This window comes from Lampetra fluviatilis, chromosome 15, assembly GCF_964198595.1.
Source record: "Lampetra fluviatilis chromosome 15, kcLamFluv1.1, whole genome shotgun sequence".
Classification (NCBI taxonomy): domain Eukaryota; kingdom Metazoa; phylum Chordata; class Hyperoartia; order Petromyzontiformes; family Petromyzontidae; genus Lampetra; species Lampetra fluviatilis.
Window position 1 is genome coordinate 13,235,592 of NC_136289.1, and position 20,229 is coordinate 13,255,820.

General features: G+C 47.1%; 1 protein-coding gene across 10 annotated transcripts in view; it reads left to right on the forward strand.

Annotated features, from left to right (window-relative positions):
* LOC144936246 (amyloid beta precursor protein binding family B member 2-like) overlaps positions 1-20,229 on the forward strand; it is a 54,344-nt gene that overhangs the window by 23,455 nt on the left and 10,660 nt on the right. For 5 of the 10 annotated variants that reach the window (XM_078863282.1, XM_078863286.1, XM_078863283.1 and 2 more), the window contains exons 2-9: positions 1,623-1,762; positions 3,954-5,033; positions 11,259-11,515; positions 13,359-13,418; positions 13,833-13,918; positions 15,543-15,606; positions 16,206-16,352; positions 18,990-19,117. In XM_078863282.1, coding sequence (XP_078719408.1) covers positions 1,714-1,762; positions 3,954-5,033; positions 11,259-11,515; positions 13,359-13,418; positions 13,833-13,918; positions 15,543-15,606; positions 16,206-16,352; positions 18,990-19,117 — 1,871 coding nt within the window. In that variant the 5' untranslated portion in view covers positions 1,623-1,713. Of the gene's footprint in view, positions 1-1,622; positions 1,763-2,330; positions 2,409-3,953; positions 5,034-8,083; positions 8,298-11,258; positions 11,516-13,358; positions 13,419-13,832; positions 13,919-15,542; positions 15,607-16,205; positions 16,353-18,989; positions 19,118-20,229 lie in introns of those variants that run through there. The other 5 variants (XM_078863287.1, XM_078863288.1, XM_078863289.1 and 2 more) reach the window with 4 other exon arrangements.

Sequence of the window (20,229 nt, forward strand, 5' to 3'; positions counted from 1 at the left end):
TGTGCACACTGTTAGTGTGGCAGTGTTGTTATCCACAGAGAAACCCGTGTTGAACATTTTTAAGCATTTCTTTTAATCTTGTGAACTCTTTTTAAATTCTAACGGTGCTCTCTAAATGTGCACATGCAAATACGACCTTATTCTGACAGCCTTATATTGGCCATCAGTTAGTTGCAACGAAACAGCTGTACATATTGTACAGCATCTGTTTGTGGCCTATGTATTATGGTACAGGAATTGTAAGTGGAGTGAATCCAATATGGTAGCACTCACCAGATAGGCAGATTATCTGGGAGCTGACTATGAGCCACAGAGGGGCCAGTGTGACAATTTGTGTCAAAGGAGCTAATGGGTGGGACTTACGATGAGGGTGAGCTTGGGAGCAACTATGTAATAATTATATTTTTGTAATTTCCATTGTCACCGAAACGCGCACCTAAAATGTGGATGCATTTAGATCATGAAACATAATATCCTCCGCTATATGTCAACTCCGCAGGGCCTCGTACCTCCATCTGTGCAACAAATCCCACATCCACCACTTCCTCACTCCAGCTGCTGCTGAGATGCTCATCCATTCATTAATTCATATCCCATTTAGACTACCATGATTCTCAATTCTTTGGCTTCTTGAAATCCCTCACCTCCAAATTCCATATTTGTCCCAATGCCGCTGCCTGCCTACTCAAATGAAATGAATAATGTATTTATTACCCATGAAACCTTCTAGAGACAATGTATTGAGTTAATGTCATCAGGATTGCAGGATGATTTTCCGTGCACACTTAGAGGCCGTTTGAACTTCAGTATACAACCTTGATATTGGTCATCTATGTTGGGACTGGCAGTCGGTGTGAGGTCTAAGGTGAACATTTCAAAGTCAAAGCTCAAAATGGTTTGATATTAAATGTTTGGGGTGGGGGGGGGAGATAGGATATTTGAGCACAATGATAGCTGTCAGCAATAGTTTACTTATTACTGTAGCATTAAAATGAAAAAAAGTATTTTACACTTTAGTCATTGGTCCTACCGGATAGCCTTTTCTGGACAAATGCTTGGTGACCTCTTACATTAAAGCCGTTTGACCTCGAGACGTGATACTTGGTAAAAAAAAAATTACATCTCTAGCACCGAAATCCGGCATAAAACGTGCAAGAGGTCAGATCAAAACATTTTTCTGCAGTGATTGATTTGATATGGACTGACCCTATACGAATATCAATTGTATAACTGTTGCAGAGCATAATGTAGTAAAAGCATTGAAAATGTGTGGCAGTACCATTGACCGTAGTAACCCCTTACTTTTTTAAATGTTTATTCTTTAAAATGTTGAACTTGTAATACCCCTCAATATGGAGCATCTCGTTTACAAGGCTATCCTGCTTGTCAACTGACATGTCCTATTTAAACCCATTAGTGTCCTCTCATGTATAATTGTTTTTGTACCAAACAGGCTGTGTATACCCGCCATAACAGCGAATGGTACTATCATGGCAGCCTACGAACGCAACATTTTATTTATTACCAGGCGAGAGCGCATGGAGACAAAATGCTTTCGCAAAGCGGGACAGGTATGTGATGTGATATGCGTGCGTGTGCGTGCATGTGCTTTGTCTCCACAGGGAAGCAACTCCTGAGAGGTCGGGCTGATCCTGTACCTGCCGCCAGCCACACAGCGCGTCCATACGGGGGAATGAGTTAAACTGGCCAGGGATGGGCAGGCGATATCCCGCAAACGCAGTTGCACAGCCCGGTGCCTCCCGTAAGCAAAACGCATCGCCAAGCACACACACACCTCGACGGGTCGGGCGTAACGTGCATTAAACGGACGAGTGAGTGAACGCAGGGATGACTTGTCTCGGGCGAGGGCCATGTTTGGCACATCTGTCTTGTTTAGCGCCACCTCGGCATGAACAACATTGCTTCATTATGAATATATAAAAATATAGAGCCAGCTGTGTTCTAGTGAACAGCTGTATGTAAGGTATAGTAATAATTTTAAATGCATTGTTCGACTACATTTATTATCAATCCATTCCCTTACTTGAATTTATATTGCTTCTCTGGGAAGCAAATGGTACGTGAATATTAGCTGTTTTCATACATTTATTATGTTTACATATATTTTCCCGTTGTTTTTGGGGCGAGTGTTTTTACCGCAGGGCATTAACTTGCATGCTTCCATTTCAATTGCTTGCCACATTTTGTTTTTGCTATCTTCAATGGCCTGCCCCCCCCCCATCCATTTCCGTGCTGTGCTCGTGGTCCGTATTTTTTGTTGAGTTTTAATTTGTGGTTTCATCCTTTGGGTTGATTTCGTCTTCTTACAGATTGTCCCTAAGCCTTACCCAGAGATTATCTGCACAGCTCCTCACAGCTTCCCCATCCCCCCTACCTCAGGTTTGCATGTAAGCCATTTATGTTCATGTTTTTAACGATTTTTACAATTTGTTTTCGTATTTCTGTTTAACTTTTTGAGTTCGCCCATGGCTAATGCGAAGTACGCATGAAGATTTAGTGGTTTTCTCTAACATTTGAGATCCCATTGTCAATCGCATGTTGAAGTAATGAGTATATTGTTCTTAATGAGACTGAGTATATTGTTCTTAATGAGACTCCCAGGAAGCAGACTTCTGCTTCCTGGGAGTCCACATTGGGGAGGGCCTGACCTGGAGCGCCAACAGCACTGAGCTTCTGAAAAAGGCCCAGCAGAGACTTTATTTCCTGAGAATCCTCAGGAATAATAACATCACACAGAAACTGCTGGTGTCCTTCTACCGAGCCTCCATCGAGAGCATTCTCACATACTGCATCTGTGTATGGTACACCAGCTGCACAGTGGCTCAGAGGAAAGCGCTCCAGAGGGTCATCAACACAGCCCAAAAGATCGCTGGCTGCCATCTCCCCACACTGGAAGAACTACACAGTTCACGTTGCATCAAAAAAGCACAGAACATTATAAAGGACTCTTCTCACCCTGGACACTCACTGTTTGAGCTGTTGCCATCAGGCAGACGATTCAGATCAGTCAAAACAAGGACAAACAGATTCAAACAGAGCTTTTATCCTACAGCGATCACCACACTCAATAATGCTAATTAATTATTAAGTAATAGTATTTTTCAATTGACTGTGAAATAGAGATGTGCAATGACAAAATGTAACCTTATGTGGGTATGTGGGTATACTTGGGCTGTTTTTATATATAGTATAAATTGATTATCTTTCATTTAATTTAATTTTTATTTTCTTGTTTTATTTAATTTAAATTTATGAATGATGCCCTGACTGGTGAGCATTTTCAATTTCGTTGTACTGGTGACAATGACAATAAACGATCTATCTATCTATCTATTTTCATTAAAAACAACGTGAATCATTACGTCCGTTCAACAGATGAGTGCATGCTTGTTTTGAAGTACCATATACCACCACCACCTTGTGCGTGCCTGTAATCAATCCAGCACCATCACACACATTCTGTGAAACTTCCATCCCATGGGCATGAAGGTGTCATACCCTGATTTGCCAGGAGAAAGCAGTACAGTAAAGTGCGGACAAGTCTCCATCTGTCCCTTCTGTATGGGATGTAGTGTTGCTCCCTCGCACACGTGGGCTTTTTATGGTTGCTCCGGTTTCCTCCCACGTGTATAAACACCCATTAATTGAATGAAAACATCTTAATATACGGAGGACCACAGAGCTTGGGCAATTGATGGTGCCGGCTCGCCTACCTGGCTGTAATTAAATAATGACCTTTATTAATTTAGGACAACACAAAGATGACTGTTCAGATAAATTCATCCATGTGTGGTGCAATATTGTAGCCCTTTCACAGCCCTTTAGCTGACTCATTCATTCATATATATGTGCGCACACATGCAGAATGTGCCTGGAATATACATGACACCGCAGGGAGAACGATCCCATCGCTGCTTGTGTTTCAATTGCAGTCGATTCCACATTCGGAGCGATGCCGGCCACGGTCGGGCAGGCCATTGGGCCACTGGAAGCGGCGAGCGGCCAGGCCGGCCCAGCCCAGCCGCCGTCCTCCCTGCGGCTGCGCACGTCGCACAACGAGCTACTCAACGCCGACATGCGGCGCTCCGACGGCAGCGGCACCACCCCACCCAAGAGCCGCAAGGCGTACGCCGCCACCAGCCTGCAGTCCGCCATGGGCCTGCAGTCCGCCACGGGCCTGCAGTCCGCCACGGGCCTCGGGGGCGGGGCGGAGGGCGACGACGCCGAGGGCCGGGGCTCCGCGCTCGCCGTGCCGGTCGGCGGCGGGCTCGCGCGCCGGCACAGCGAGAGCGCCGCCCTCGGAGCCAGCGGCGCGGACGTGCACAACGCCAACGCGAAGCTGCTGAAGAACGGAGAGAACCGACTGCGCAAGGCGGCCGAGCTGGGCCAGGGCACGCAGCCGCCGGCTCACGACGCGGGCCGCGACAGCCCACCCCGCAACGCCGACGCGAATGCCGAACTTAACCGCGGCTACGAGCAGCTTGGCGGCCAGGCTCCCGCCGCACGAGACCCCAACCGCAACGACAACTGTCCGGGCAACAACAACGGTAACGTCGGGCTGGAGAAAGCGGAGGGCAAGGAGACCAGCGACGGACAGGAGGACGAGGCGCCCGCCACTGTCTCCGCATCACAGATGAAAAAGAATAAAAGCTTCCTCGGCTACTACGCAGACCTCGAGTCGGCCTTCACTGGCAAGGGAACCCTGCTGCTAAACGGAGACTTGAGCGGCAAGACCGAAGGCCCGCGCGACGGCACCACGGCCCGCGCGGACCCTTCTCCCTCGGCGTCCGAGTCGCCGAGCTCCGCGACGGAGCGGCCCAAGGCAGCGGCGGACGCGCTGTCGGAGCTGCAGGCGCCGGCGGACGAGGCGGAGCAGGGGGACGAGGACGGGGGCAGGGCATTGCGCGGGCGCATGTTCTTCGGGATGAGGAACACGGCGATGAGCGACGAAGACTCGAGCTGGACCACGCTGTCGCAGGAGAGCGCCTCGTACACCTCGCCCGAGGACTCCGGTCAGTGTGTGGGGGGCGGTGGGCGTCGCAGGGTTCTCGGGATTCATTCAGTGGCAATAGACGAGGTTTAGAGAGCCAAATGAAGTTACCCTCGCACATGAAATAGACACGAAGTTAACTCTCAATTAGCCACGGTGGGAATTATTGGAGCTTGCGAGCATGTTGATTAAATATTTTAACAGTCGCGCTGGTTCTATGTTGAGCTGCCCCTCACTAGTCGGTGATCACAAACGCGGTGTCTGTGGGAACATAAACATGTTAGCAAGTAAACTGATTCCTTTAAGATAAAAGCCATATTCTATGTTATTGCCCTCATACAAAACAAGTACATTTATATTATCCTTCTATTTGTTTTACCTGGGCCACCCCCTTCCCCCCATTGCACATTGATGGTTGGTGAAATACATTCTAAAAGCATATAGAATTCAAAGTAAAGCAGGTGGCTCTGAGAATTCATATGATTTTTTACAACATGTTTACTTTTATGGTGGTGACTCTAACATACCGGTGTCATTTTATTTGCTTTTTTACTTAAAATTTCACCTTTGATGGCTACAGCTATAAAGTTGTCTTTTTTGTTTGTTTGACTTACCCACTCCTTTTATCTTCGGCTTTTAACTTTCTCCAGGAGCATGATTGTAGTCGGGCATTTGTGACCGACATGTAATGCCGGGCCTGCCGCCCCACACCGCACGGCCCACCTGTACGATGAGATGCTATCACCGGGGTTGTTTGGAAGCACGTGGCGCCGTGCAGATTGCCGCTGCAGATTTGCAATGACCTGATTGGTAGACCGTCTTTTCAGGGAGCAGGCGGCATGGGCATACAAACACATGTATGTGCGCACACAGATACAAAGATAAAAATCCCCCGTGTTGTCTATACAGTCTTTTTGGGCAAGTGCTGTTAGCGAGCACCATGGCGCACGAATGGGTGGCGTGACACGATGCGGTGGCGTGTCTAGCACCACGCCTGGCCACCTTTGTCTTCCCATCTTTACACACCAAACCTACCTGATAAATTAGGGCTGAGTTGACAGGTTAAGATCAGGCGCCACTGATGTTGGCCACAGCCAAGTATTATTCTTATGTTGTTGGATTCTTAGCACAGTGCGCTAACCACCACCCCACCACTCCACCCACACAATTACGTGCACGCACAAAGACAAAGGTGCCCTGTATAGCCTTAACAGACTGGTGGGGCAATTGCTGTTAGAAAGCACCTATGAAGGCCAGAACGGCACACGAGGGGGTGGGTTACCAGCACCACGCCCAGCCGCCTTTGTCTCCCTAGTGGCGATGTTTTTACGCCCTGTACCAGGTACTCATTTGAGGCTGAGTCGACCTAGGGCAGGTCCAGGACCGGTTCAGATAATTGTCACATGGCCGTGAACTGAAATCGAACTCGGGTCGTCAGGTTCGTAGCGCAGTGCGCTAACCGCTACACTACGCACACACACACATGCACATAGAGAGCCATGAACTATCGTGGGTGGGCCTGTCTGTGGATCCACCTGCGTTAAAAAACAAATTTAGGAAAAAAAGCAGTAATCCCAAGTTAAGAATCTTGACATTTTGCTTGTGTAATAATTAATTGCTCATCGGCGTGTTTATTTGCCGGGGAGTAGGACCGTTTTGTACTGGGTGATTTTTACATTCCCCACCCGGTGCGCTGCCTGTGCAGTCTTGTTTCCCTTCGACCATACTCACGGCGTTGCTTGTGGGGCTTTGCAGCACACTCTCCTGTGTTAATACCAGCTGTCATCGAATGTCATATTCCGTGATTGTGGGTAAGACAGATAGAGTGAACTGAAATGTTTTTTGGCGATCGTAACGACGGTCGGGGGTGGAAGGTTTAGCTTTCGGATTGAATCAACGAAGCGGTCACAGTAAATTCCCCGCGCGCTTTTGCTCAAAGACATTGCCGCCGAGTAATTTCCCACACGTACCTGTTTTAGGCCCTTTCAGCAGAAACCGCTGAAAGTGGCATCCGTTCGCCCCGCGCAAGCGGGTAACTATACCTGCAGGAGAGATGCCACGCTTAGACGACAAAAGCTTGGCGCAGAATTAGGGGGGAGGTTGTTATTCCTGACCTGGAGGGTAACGGACAAATGCCACGCGTGCCGCACTGTCCTGCATTCACGCCCCATTAAAGCTGTCAATTTTCACACTGGAGAAATGCATCATCGGAGCATTTTTCAACTGCGAAGCAGTGCGCTACTCTTTGCCTTTAGCCAGTGCTCTCAAGTGTGGCCAGAATTTTTGGTTGGTTAAATTGAGCCTAGATTATTGGCATTCACGTCGGAATAGGACCTAATTTATCAAAGTGGGTTGGAGCCACTGGATTTCGTTGACACAATGGGGGATGCGCGACACGTGCGGATCTATGTTGCATGCGCCAGCAGTGCCTCGCTAACGAGCACATCAAGCTGAGTGGTGGTGGTAGCGTGCCTAATGGATATTAAGCAGAGCTCAAATGGCTCGTGGTGGTTTACAGCTGAACTTAGGGACGCAGCGTCATACCTGAGAGATTTTCATCTGTGATGGAAATGCACGGGCTCCCGACAGCTTTACATTACAGTTGCAGCAGGCCGCAGCTCTTGAACGGTGTCCCAAAGTACAAAACTGCAAATCACTCGCGTAAAGATTGCCCTAGCGTCAAAGCCAGGGGGATATGGGAAGGTCGAAGAGCAGTGGTACCGCAGATGTTAACGTTTAATATTCCGTCCAATAACCAAGCAAGTCACCGTTCCTACGAAAAATATCTCTGCGTCACCCTTTTTAACGGCCGAGGGATGCAATTTTGTTTTGGCGAGCCGCAGCGGTGGGAAGGCACTGTGATTAGCGCTTTTGCCGCACAGTTTGATGAACAGCCTTCGCTGTCAGGTGGAATTGGCTTAATCGGGGGTGCGGGGTTATTCGATGAGCTAAATGCCGTAGTGTGCCGCAGTCACGGCCGTCAGACACGCAGCACGACGCATCGACCTGGCAGTGCCTGATGCTCGTGCGCAGCCTCCTCCCCGCCCTCACGGTGTCCGGGTGGGAGCCGTGAATCTCCAGCGGGAAGGTAAAATGGCGCCGCCCGTCGCCGCCACCGCCACCACCACCCAGCTGTAAAAGGCAAACTGCTGCAGAGAGCGGGCGAGCTCTTGGGGGGCGAGTCTGCGTGGCATCGGATCGTGGCCTGGTGCGTGGCAGCATCTTGCGCTGGCAATCATGTACGGCAAGGACTTCATCCTGGCCGTCATCATTTTAGACAAAGAAGGTACGAGTGTCGTTGCCATAGAATTCGGTGCCTTGTTTCATCCTTCATGTTTCTTTACATTTGCTCTCGGATTTTTTTCTTTTACGTTTCCATAGAAACAACTGTCTGGCATTTCATAGTTTTTTAATAAGATTTGGCAATGAAATGTGTTCTGAAGTGAGTAATCCAGTACATGGCAAGTGGGCATTTGCACCCAGGGATGAAAAAAACATGTAATGCAGGTTTTTTTTCTTTTTGCAAATCTGATAGATTTATCTTTAAAACTTACTGAGCATATCTTCATAGAGCAGCAGTGATGTGTCCAGTAGGTATGTTTGTGGGAAATGAATGTTAAAAACTTATGAAACTGAGATTACTCACTCTGAAGTGACCTTTTATTTGGCACTAATATTGCATGTAATTTTGTGTTTTTTGTAAAAATATATATTTACGTATGTAATTTACATTCACAAAATTTAAGTATATGGGTGCTGTATAGATTTGTGGCGAGTGTGCTTGCCATTGAGCAAGTTTGGGTCCCCCAACTGTTCTCTAATCACAACAGGCAATCACTACAGGCAATTACACCATCAGTTGTAATGTGGACATTTAACGATCTTGCGTCATCAATCGCGGAAGTGTGCCACTTTTTCCCCCCGACGTATCTCAAATCCTACATTTAAAAATAAATTCACCCCGGCTACATTTTAATAATTAAATTTTGGCCCTGCGTAATTACGGTTGCACGCTGTCTTCCTTCGAACGTTGATAATAAATCTGAAGGTTCCGGGCTGGTTAAATAAAGGACATTGATTTATCCATTTATTTAATACCTTGTAGAGTTATGGGTTAATCTTCAATATAAATAAATTGATTGGTTCGTAGTCATGACAGAAATGATGACTCAAGCGTGTTTGTGTGGCATTTGTCGTCATTGCTGCAAGTTTCTGCCAATTGCTGTCATGGTTTTCCGTCTGTAGAGAATGCACTACAGTATTTATAATGCACCCCACTGATGCGGAGACCAGCGCTGTAAAAATAGATGGGGAGTTGGCGGCATTTCCTTCCTGTCATGCCCTCCTGCTGGGACGTGACTAAATAAAGGTGCTGGCGTGGGAGTGCCGGCTTGTTCATTTTTTTGCACAGCCGTGGATGCAAACCCTCCTCCTCTCGAGTCAACGTTTTGGCCAATAAGCCTTACCCCCCAGGACAGACGCCAACTCGCGGGGAATTAACACGTTTCGCATGCTCGCCATTCCACCCAGACTCCAAACCACAGTCTAATTCTAGGGGAATTCCAGCAATCCTGCAGGAACAAGCGAATTTGTTTTGTCCAAACGAATTGTGCATTGAACCCCGTCGACTTGAGTTTGATTTCAGGCCACGGCTAATATCAGTGGCGAGCGAGAGCTGAACCAGTCCGGGTCTCGCTCCCCTTCACCAACCCGCACTCGCCAGTGTGGCGAACTATGGTCAAACATGCCCCACAAAGGGCTGTAAACAACCGAAGACAGATACGAGTCGGATTGATACTAGTGTGGGTTGTGCGGAAATGGTGGCTGTGATGGCATTCGGGATAACGATGTGGAGGCATCCTGCATAGCGACGATGTTGTAACTTTGATGCGGCATAATCTTGGAGTCTTTTTACAAATCTGTCTTTCTTTCCGGCTACTGGATCGTATCGACACATTCTGCCGTTACTCCCCTATCCAGTCCTATCAGCCACAAAGACTTGATAGTAAGCATCATGGATGTAATAATTTTGTCTCCTTTAGTGTACAGATTAATCAGTCATTCGACATTGTTAACTGATTTAATTAACAATAAAAATCGGCGTATAACAGGGGAAAGTCAATACCAGTGGTTTGACGATAACATCGGAAGAAATTAAATGTTAAAATCTGTGCTGTAATTCAACGATGTTGATTAAATGTACAGTGAACCAAAATTCACCGCAAACAGGCGGAAACGCTGGATTGTGGATTGGTTAACGAGTGCCCCCTAGGAAAGCAGCCGAGCAACGCGCTGGTGCAGAGCTCCTCAATGACAGGCGGTCGTTAAGTCCCCTCCTACAGGGAGGAATTCATCTGCGCGGGGAACCTGCCTGCTCTTGAAATGGGCCCTGCCCGTGTGTTGTTCCCCGGGAAAGGACATGTGCCATTACATATTTATGGGCCAAGCACATATTTACGGCCTAAGTGCTGTAATGAGTTCGTTATCACGCGGTGAACAGATTCTCTCTCACTGTTTTGGCGTTCGACCAGTGTGCCCGCCAGTGTGTGGGGTAAATTTACGAGTGCCGCTGCCGTGATTGCCTTTTTTGTTGTTCCTCTGCGCCTTTTCTCCTTCAACACCCCCATGATACCTGAATACACCCCCCCCCACAGCACGAATGTTTATTTCTGACTGTGCGCACACACAGTGGGTATACGTAGCAGCATCAACATTGCGTTGAAGAGGATGGCAGTCGAGGATACATGTACACTGGCCATCAAAAATGTAACTCGGACCTCCGCCAAACTTGTCGAGGAGTTGGTATTGATGTTCAGTGTCTGTTTATACAAGTTTATCCAGCGGTGGTTGGGCTGAAGGGCTGCATGTGTGCACACTAGATGCTTTGGTGCAACTACACAAGTTATTATTTGTGTTCATTTGGTATCATGGGGGGTTGTGCTCTGGCAGTCCAGAGGTCACCAGTTCGATCTTGTTGCATGTGGCGAACAGATCCTTTTGGCAGTACGAGTACACCACAGTCAATCGGCGGAGTGAAATGTGGGTACCACCTATTCCAAGTTGTCTGGCCGGCATGGAACAGGAGACAACAAAATGCCCTCTGGAGCGGATCTCTAGAGCTCCGTCTGTCTGGCGGAGGTCCTTCTGCGAGCAATTGCAGGGCTGCAACCTTTTACCCTTCACCTTGCGATAGAGATCAAAGTGGAGTCGTAACCGCGCCGCTTTGCTCCGCGTGGTTTGAAAGCAGATGGGCTGTGGACGGATCCGTCATTCGGCTCGGACCCGGACCTCCCTCCGGGCTGGAAGAAGGTTTGCGACTCGTCGGGGACCTACTACTGGCACATCCCGACGGGCACCACGCAGTGGGAGGCGCCGGGGGGCACGGCTCGCTCCGAGGGCGACGGCGAGATCGCCTCGCCGGGCACTTGCACCGAGAAGGACATCTGCTCCGTGGAGTCGTCCGCCGTCAGCACTCCGGCCGACTCGCCGGCTCAGGAGAAGGAGGTGAGGGCCCGCCACGGGGGTGGATGGACATCAGCAGAGGCACGACGGAATTTTTTTCCTCCTTTATTGTCGACGTCCATGTAATGGGTGCCATGGTGGAAAAATGTTATCTACCTCGCCTGCTATTTAGGAGGTCGTGGGTTTTGATCCCGACACTGAAACCTGTATATTTGGAGTTTGCGTCTCTCTCTCTCCCCATGGTCGCGTAGATTTTTCTCTGGGTCCTCCAGTTTTTTCCCTCCACATGTAGAATCAACATCACTGCTATAAATTTCGATGGGATAAGCCACATCGTTGAGCTATGGTTTGTGGCCAACTCGCTTCAGAAAAATAGCTGTGGTGCTCAGTAGGCCTTACCTGGTAAAATAAATAGTTTCGTTTAATCCTTCATTCGAGCATAATATCACCGCGTGCAGAGATTAGCTGTTCTCCATCAGTGTCGGTGCACTCGTAGGGTACAGTCATCACCATCATCAGCCATGTTTAGTCCAATATTGGTTGAAGGCTTCCACCAAGCTGCCACCGTCCCTCACGGCTCTGCGATGCAGCGATCCACCCGGCACCTGCATATGAGTTGGTTTCATTGCTCCATCTCTCCAGTGGACTTCCATCGGCAGACTCGTTTTTCCTTGGGCTGCCACTGTTGTTATTCTCACCCACCGGCCATCATCCCTTCTCACGGTGACATGTCCTGCCTAAGCCCACTTGCTTTTATTAATAGACAAAATTACGTCCCTAACCTGCATATATTCCTTCCGATTCATGTTATCCCCTTTCTACGTACGTCTATCTCGGATCGTTTGTAGGTGTTGTTCATCCCGCGGCCTTAACCATTGTCTGCATGTGCAGGTTTAAAGACGTTATTTTGACTGTAGAAAAAAAACAAGTGGGTTCCGACAGGATGCATCACTCGAAGGGATGATGGCCAGTGGTCGAGGCTGATGATGGGATGGCAGCCAAAGGGGAGGCCCACCGAAGCAATGGAACGATTAAATCGGCTCGTGTGGAGGAATAAACTGGATTGTCACATCCTGGAACTGTTAAAGATGGAGACGCCCTGGTAAAGGCCTTCATCCAGCAGTGGATAGATGATGATGATGGTAGTGAACATACATGTATAATGTACAGTGCATATTAAAAAAATACAGTTGGTCCAGTAGATGCAGCACCTAAGCTGTTATGGTCACAGAATTTGTAAGCCGTGTGCCCGTGTGTGTGTAATGTTTCATTACACCAAGTAAATAACGACCTTGATTTAGAATTGCACCACAAATATGACATGAGATTAAATGCTCACAATTAAAAACCACAACACAAATAACAAAGCCTGGAGGTGTTTGGACAGGTTTTAACGGAGTTTACGACTATTTGGCACTGCATGACCCAGTGCGGCCGCTAAATAGTTCCTCCCACAAATACCTGAAGAACTGCTCCTTTTCCAGCATAAGTGGTAAATCTTTTGAGGTTAATAAACTCGATGCGAAATACCTTGACAGCTCTGCAGCGGTGGAATTCCCTGCCTCTGGATTGAGTGCCCATTCTTTAGTCAAAAGTGCGCTTGGATGGAAATATTGTTTGTGCCGCTTTTCCATGTGGGAGCGATGTGCCAGGGCGGTATTGTGCTAATCGATTTGCATATAGAGGCCTCATTAAAAAAAGAGCCATAGCTGTACTAGAATCCCCACAACTAATTCCGAAGGGTTTAGTGCGTCAATCTAAAAGTCATAAACGTTATTCATAAAAGAACGGGCAATTGTTTGGTGCGGTGCGGTGTGGCGTGCAACCATAACCGTGTGCTTTCCCTGCGTCTTACTTTTGTGTCTCCCCTCCTTGTCCTTTGCAGCCTGTGTCTGCCATCTCTGTCTCTGGCCTTTGTAGAAAAATAGACTTTAATGAATGGAAGGCAAGTGTTCTCCCTGTACCCACAACTAAATCGAGCCCTGGCTCTTCCACAAATGTCACATTTTCAATCGGACCTTGTGCTGTGCGTTGTCGTGTGTGTGTGTGTGCGAGAGAGAATGGTTTTCTCATTGATGTTTTCGAATTGTTTGTTTGTTAAAAGCATGCTTTTTTATCAGTGTACCGAATTTTGTTTTAAAGTAACAACCATTAACCAAAGTAACCTTCATAAGCACTATATTTGTACTAATAATTTATTGGTGTCGGTACATTTGATGTGACATAAATTCATTGCATTTGAAATGCCGTTAAAGGCTACACTCTGTAAAAAGACAAAAAGAGAGGGGATTAGCTGTGGGTGTATTTGAGCCGGAAACTCTGTCAATTGACTTTCTCGCTCATCCCCGCATTTCTTTAGGAGATCCAGGCTGCTACTGTGACCCCTGACCCAAGCCTCAAAGAGTTTGAAGGAGCCACTCTGCGCTACGCTTCCCTCAAGCTTGGGTGGGTATCGCTCGCTCACACTGGCGGGGACACTGCTGAGCTCCAGAGCCACTTTGTGCCTTAGACATCAGTTCCAGGGGACTCTGTTTGAGTTCGTGCAATGAGCACATGGGGGAAAGGAGGCATTTGGCCAAGTGCCATCCAATTAGAAATGAGCCATTCCGTGCATTCACGCTCCCTCGAGTCTCTGACAGTGGAGTGCAGTGACAGCTTGCAGTGTTTGTAGTGCTCCTCAAAAAATAACAAAACACCGAACACATGAGTTAATAATGCTGCCTTAAAAAGGGAATATATAACAAGCAACGTTTTGAGTAATTACCCATTTTTATAGAACATGAAGAAGGTCCATTGTCTGAAACGTCACCTATGATATATTTTTTGTAACTTTTAAACCACCGTTATTGACAAATGTTTACATTTTGTTTTCTATTTGTGCTCGTGCACCAACGCAGCGTCACCAAATAATTTCCTTCAAAAATAGATTGCGGAGGCTTCATGCCGAATCACAATACTGTGTGCTTGCGTTGTTTACCAAGGCAAGCTGTTTAAATCTGTCGTGACACTTGTGAAACACTGCAGTATTGCGATGTGCACATTGGGTTGGAGATGGAATTATTTTTACCAACAGCCATCACAGCCATAGACACCCAATGAAATCATTTAACACCATTGGTTGAACAAAAAAAATCTACGTCTCTTCCTTCCCCGTACCTCCGATTAGCGCAGTTTGCTACGTATGGTGCGAAAGAAGAAATGGCGAAGAAAAAAAAACACGTTAATTTAGATCTGCAAGGGTCACCTGCAATATGGCTCTTGACAGAATGGTCGACCATTTGTCTGTTTCAAAAACTCACGGTTCACGAGCCGATGGGACGTCTGCAATCGGCCAGCAAATCCTTGCTTGTGTTTCCGTCAACCAGAACCATAACGGCTTCCAGACCAACTCGAGTAGCCTCTCCATCGGTCTGGAATGCTCTGCTAGATGACCTTTGCTGTGTCCCATCTCACAAAATGTTCCAAAAACATTAAAAAAATATATAATTGTTTCGCGTAGCCTTGGGGACTCGGACCAAAAGTCACCGGCTCCTCTACACTCAAGCGTCGCCACTGGCCTAAGCCTCGTGACGTTGTCTCTTGAACTATGGGGTTGGGCAAATAAACGTGATTGTTATTGTTTTTATTATAATTATTTTTGTTATTTTGTCCTGGAACTGAGTTGCACTGACACTCGAGGAGTGGCATAGGGTTCCGGGAGCTTTATTTATGGGAATCCTCAATGCAAATACAGGTGACTTATACTGATGTACACGAGCAGCATGGTGGACTTTGTGCTATGCATTCGCATGCAAAGCTATCTTTGGCCTATCCAACGGTTATCTGGTTGTGTGGACAGATGAGCTTAGCGATAGATGTACTTTACGTTGTTACTGTCCCTGGTTATCTTCTAACCCTCCACAGGAAACTGCACGATTGATGTATCCAAGAGAAGATCGTGGTTGTGAAGGAGAAAACTTGAATGCAGAGGTTGCGTGGGCATGCCCTGCGGAGCTGAATATCTCGGTGCTCATGCCCATCATCCTAAAGGGCGTGGGTGTTCACATGAGTGGCTCTGTTTCACTTGCAGACACGCGAAGCAGCAGGAGCTTGAGGATGGAAAGGAGAACATCGTTAGTGATCCAGAATCGAAGGTGCTTACCTCTCACGTTAATTAAGTTGACCTTTTGTGATACGCATGTCAAATGTTACGATTTGACCGTGCATTGGTTAAAATAAATATGTAAACAAATGAACACATTTTTCAAAATCTTGAGTGGAATAAGGTTACGTTGGCATGCTCACTCTCGATTTTTTTTAAATGTGAATCTACATTTGTGCTAAAATACTTTGAGCAAATGTGCCGTTTCTACTGCTGCCAGCCGTCTGCACTGATGGACCCGGGTGCTAAGCAGACGGACCGATCGATAGTGTTCATTCGCATGGTTGCGCTTTTGGGAGTACGTCATGCACCGTGACCACAGGAGGGCAGTGCTGTGTCTCTTTTTGCTCGTGATGTCAGCTGTTCCACCTTGCTGCCTGGGAACAAAAGCTGCTGTACTTGAAAGCGCTGACTTCTTGACCCATCTAGCATTGAATTAATAATAGAACAAACGTAGAACACCGCCCCCCCCCCCTCCTCTCTGCACGCACTTGCCATGGTTGTCGCCTGCCCGCGATTTTTGGACTTCGTGTTGTGCCGGTGCTGCTGCTGCTGACTTGAAGCGTGTTCCCCCCGGTGATGCTGGCGCAGTGCTTCGCGGTCCGCTCGCTGGGCTGGGTGGAGATGTCCGAGGAGGACCTGGTGCCAGGCAAGAGCAGCGTGGCTGTCAACAACTGCATCCGCCAGCTCTCGTATCGCAAGAATGACATCCGCGACACGGCTGGCATCTGGGGCGAGGTCAGCACTGGCGTACCTTGTGTGCGCGCCCATTGATAATTAAGCCATGCTTCTTGTTCATGTAATAGTGGAATCGTTGTTGCGGTTAAATGCATGTGCAGTGTTTGTGCTTGTAATTGCATGGCTGAGCGATGCGTTATTTTGTTGACATGTTTGTGTGCGGTACTCGTGTTCGATTTCATTTGTAGAAAAAAAAATGCATTCTGACTCTGGTGCACACAATGGCAGCCACAGTGGAATAGCTCGAATTTAAATAGAAATAACCACACGAAATAGCCGATAAAATATATACACATGCATGTGACAGACCTCCATTTCACCTGCAGCATGCGCTATTTAAAAATGCATTAAAGCAACCGGGGGTACGCGTTGATTTATTGCACGACAAAATTTTGCACATTTGCAGAGGAAAGAAATGTTTAGGTCTCGTAAAAAATGAATGGGCATATGATGATCGTAAATGTAACGAATGGATGTCCGTGCAATGCACGCGCAAGCCACTCGGCACAACGTTGTGCGGCGAACGTGACGTCGTCGCACTCCGCCTCGACTAACTGTGCCTCACTCGGGGCATCTGGGCCAAGGGGTTGGCATTCCTTTCTAGGAGCCAAGGGATGCATTAAACTCCATGCCTATTAACTGAATTAAGCAATTCCAGTTTTGTGGTGTAATCCACTGCAGCCATTAGTCTGTCTCTTGATGCCGAATGCCTGCACAATTTTGCAATCTGGAAGTATAAATTTTAAGTGTGTATAAGGATTTTCGCGTAACACAAGTGTGCTGTTGAAAAAGATTTGTGTGGCGAGCAGCCTTGCCTAGCCTTTCGGGACTGCGTTCGACCTGCGAGTCATTAACGATTGACATTCTGACGATTGCAGAGGAAGGAGAGGCCACTAAAGAGATGAGTGCCATTGGTGTTGGGCAAGTGTGAAAATTAGATGCCAGCTGGCCAAATTTACACTTAATTAACACACTGCAGGGAACGGGCATGGACAAGACACTACTTTGGCAATAAAAAATGTGTTCTTAACCCATTAGAATTTTAAGTTTGTTTCCGGTCATCAATGTGTTTACTAGCTTGCAGAAAATAATAATGCTCATTAGGCTGATTATAAATGGGCTGCAAAACGGTTCACGTCGTACTGATGGTATAAAATGTACTTGCTTCGTGTTTACAACTATGGGGTTGCAATGTTGGAAGCAGTTGTACATTAACATCATCATTGTCGTTTCCGGTGAGAATTTGTGTTTGCATGATGTTGTTTGCAAAATATTTTTTCTTGAGAATTTGAGGCTCCACTTCAAATTGGTGCCGTGTGAAGCACAGCCTATTTGATGATAAACCCCCTTACCGCTGCAGCAACACCTGAGGTCAATGTAACAGACGACTGTACGCCAGACTACTTGTTTATCTTTTTCAAATACTGCAAATTGTTTGTGGGAAGCGACGAGTTATACAGGTAGGAACAACAGGTTCCACACTGCCCACCAGGGATTATTTGTCTGTCTGTCGTGCATATGTGTCTGTCGTGCACGAATGCGCTGTCCAACCAAGTTCCTACCTGCCCACTTCGAAGGAACGTGTTTTATCAATCTGCATTTTCTCGACCGAATACAACAAAAAAAATCTTTCAATATTTTACAAATGGCACACTCCATTATTAAACGTGGGCTCAAAATAGCTCTCCTTTCCATGTAAAAGTGTGTCTTCTATGTGAACAGCATTTCAGGACCTATCCTTGTTTTGACCTAATATCTCACGATGCATTGGAGGAGCCAGACTAATGCACCTGAACACAAACAAAACACAAAATGCATGGCTTGCATTTACACCGTGGGCAGTGCAGCAAAGGTCGTTGTTTGTTGCTTTTCTTTTACGCTCCCACATCTATGCCCTCCCCCACGTTCAACCAGGCAAACGAGAAGCATTGTGAAGTTTTTTGGTCAAACTACAGATAAGACATTCCTAAAGTTCTTCCCCCCCCCCATAAAAAGTGCAGCGAAGCAAGAGGAATGCGCACTGGCAGGCGGCAGGGTGCATTCCTCGCTTGGGAGCTTCTGTACATAAATATATCATTATTTTGCCTACTTTAATCATTCTAATATGGTTGAAAGGGGGAGTTGCAGAAACAGTGTTAAGACATACGAGTGTGATTGTTGGACGAGGGAGGAGCAGATGTTGTTCACCAGAGGAGGAATGATGAAATGGATCTCAGGGATCTCGAGACTGGATTGGGTCACAAACGAGAAAGAAAGCAAGAGTGGTGGTGAGCTCGGACAAGCTGAAGGGATGTTGAATCGCAAGGCTAGGACGTGTGGTGAGGAGAGAGCAATGGAGGTGGTGAACAAATGAAAAGCACCAGGGCGGATACCGAGAAGCAAGCCCAAGAAAGAGTTAATCCCAAGCAGTGAATCGTCAGCATGTAAATTAATGTGGAGTGGACGTGAAAATAACCCAGGACAGAGGCAGGACTCGACGCTAGTGGCAATAATGTCAGGAAGAATAATGATTCACCTCCGTCTCAGAAATGTCATCCTGACCACTTCCACATGCAGCCTTGTATCCAGGACTTCCTCACATTGCCTCTCTTTCCCTGACCTCCCCCCCCCCGACTGCGATATTTCCCCCACCAACAGGGCAAGGACATGTTCCTAGTGCTGGAGAACGACATGCTCGACCTGGTGGATCCCATGGACCGCTCGGTGCTGCACTCTCAGCCCATCGTCAGCATCCGTGTATGGGGCGTCGGGCGCGACAATGGCCGGTGAGCCCCCCCCCTCTCATCCCCCCCCCCCCTACACGCAGACAACTCGTCCTTAACTCTGTCCATAGTTGGACACTAAACTCAGAAGCTCCACACTCTCGTAAGTGTCCTATCCTCTTTTGGATATTTTTGTAAGTCCGGTAAATTTTTGTTATGCGTGCGAGTATATACAGTTTACTACTATATTTTGAATGTGTGAGTGTTGATGGGATCTTCTTCGTGATGGTTGATGTATTTGTCGAGTGTGTGTTTAGAAAAAACAGAGCTGCGGATAACACGAGTTAATGTGTGTAATTTACTACTTTATTAAAAGTATCGTTTATTATCTTAAACGGATATTTTCAGCGATGAGAACAATACAAGTTGAGTAGCCGAGGTAGAAACATGTCAAAACATTAATTTACCTGGCACAAATTTATTTCTGAAAGCATGACAAACACTGTTTGGCTTTTGAGCATTTGGGTGGCTGTGGGTATGAATTTTCTACATTCACTCCTTCATCAACGTTTGCGCCCTGTAGCTCGTCGCGTCCCTCTGGGCTCGGTGAAGTGAGCTCCCCCTGGTGAGAGGAGCTGTTTGGGTAGTCACCGCTGTGGTGTTCCTGGTGGACGTGCGGGTCTGCTGCAGGAATGTAAAATGTTCACCTCCGGCTGAGACCTTCTGGTAGAGTTGAGCGAAGCTCGCAGGTTAATAAGGGAAACTGTCTCTCCTTTTTTTCAGTCGACTAATTAATTTTTGTGAAGGCAGCCACGCTCTTGCGGTGTAATAAATTCCTCATTCTTTAACCTTCAGCGATACACTGACAGTTATTGCCGTGACGTTTAGTGGGTACATTGGTTTCCCATTGACCACAGGTATTGTGCACTGATGCGGGTAAGACGGGAACATGTTGATGTGCTGTTTAATTTTCCGGCTGAAATATTTTTTTTCCTTGATTTTTTTTATTACCCCCCGCAGGCCCTAAATATATATCGTTGTTTATTTCAACCAAAGAGTTTTTCTTCTTTTTTTGCTAAAATCCCTTGGTGTGACTGCACTGTCCTGAACGCCCACATTTTGTTCGCAGTTTTAAATTAATTACGAGGCCTGTGCTGATGTCTCTTGCTTGAGTG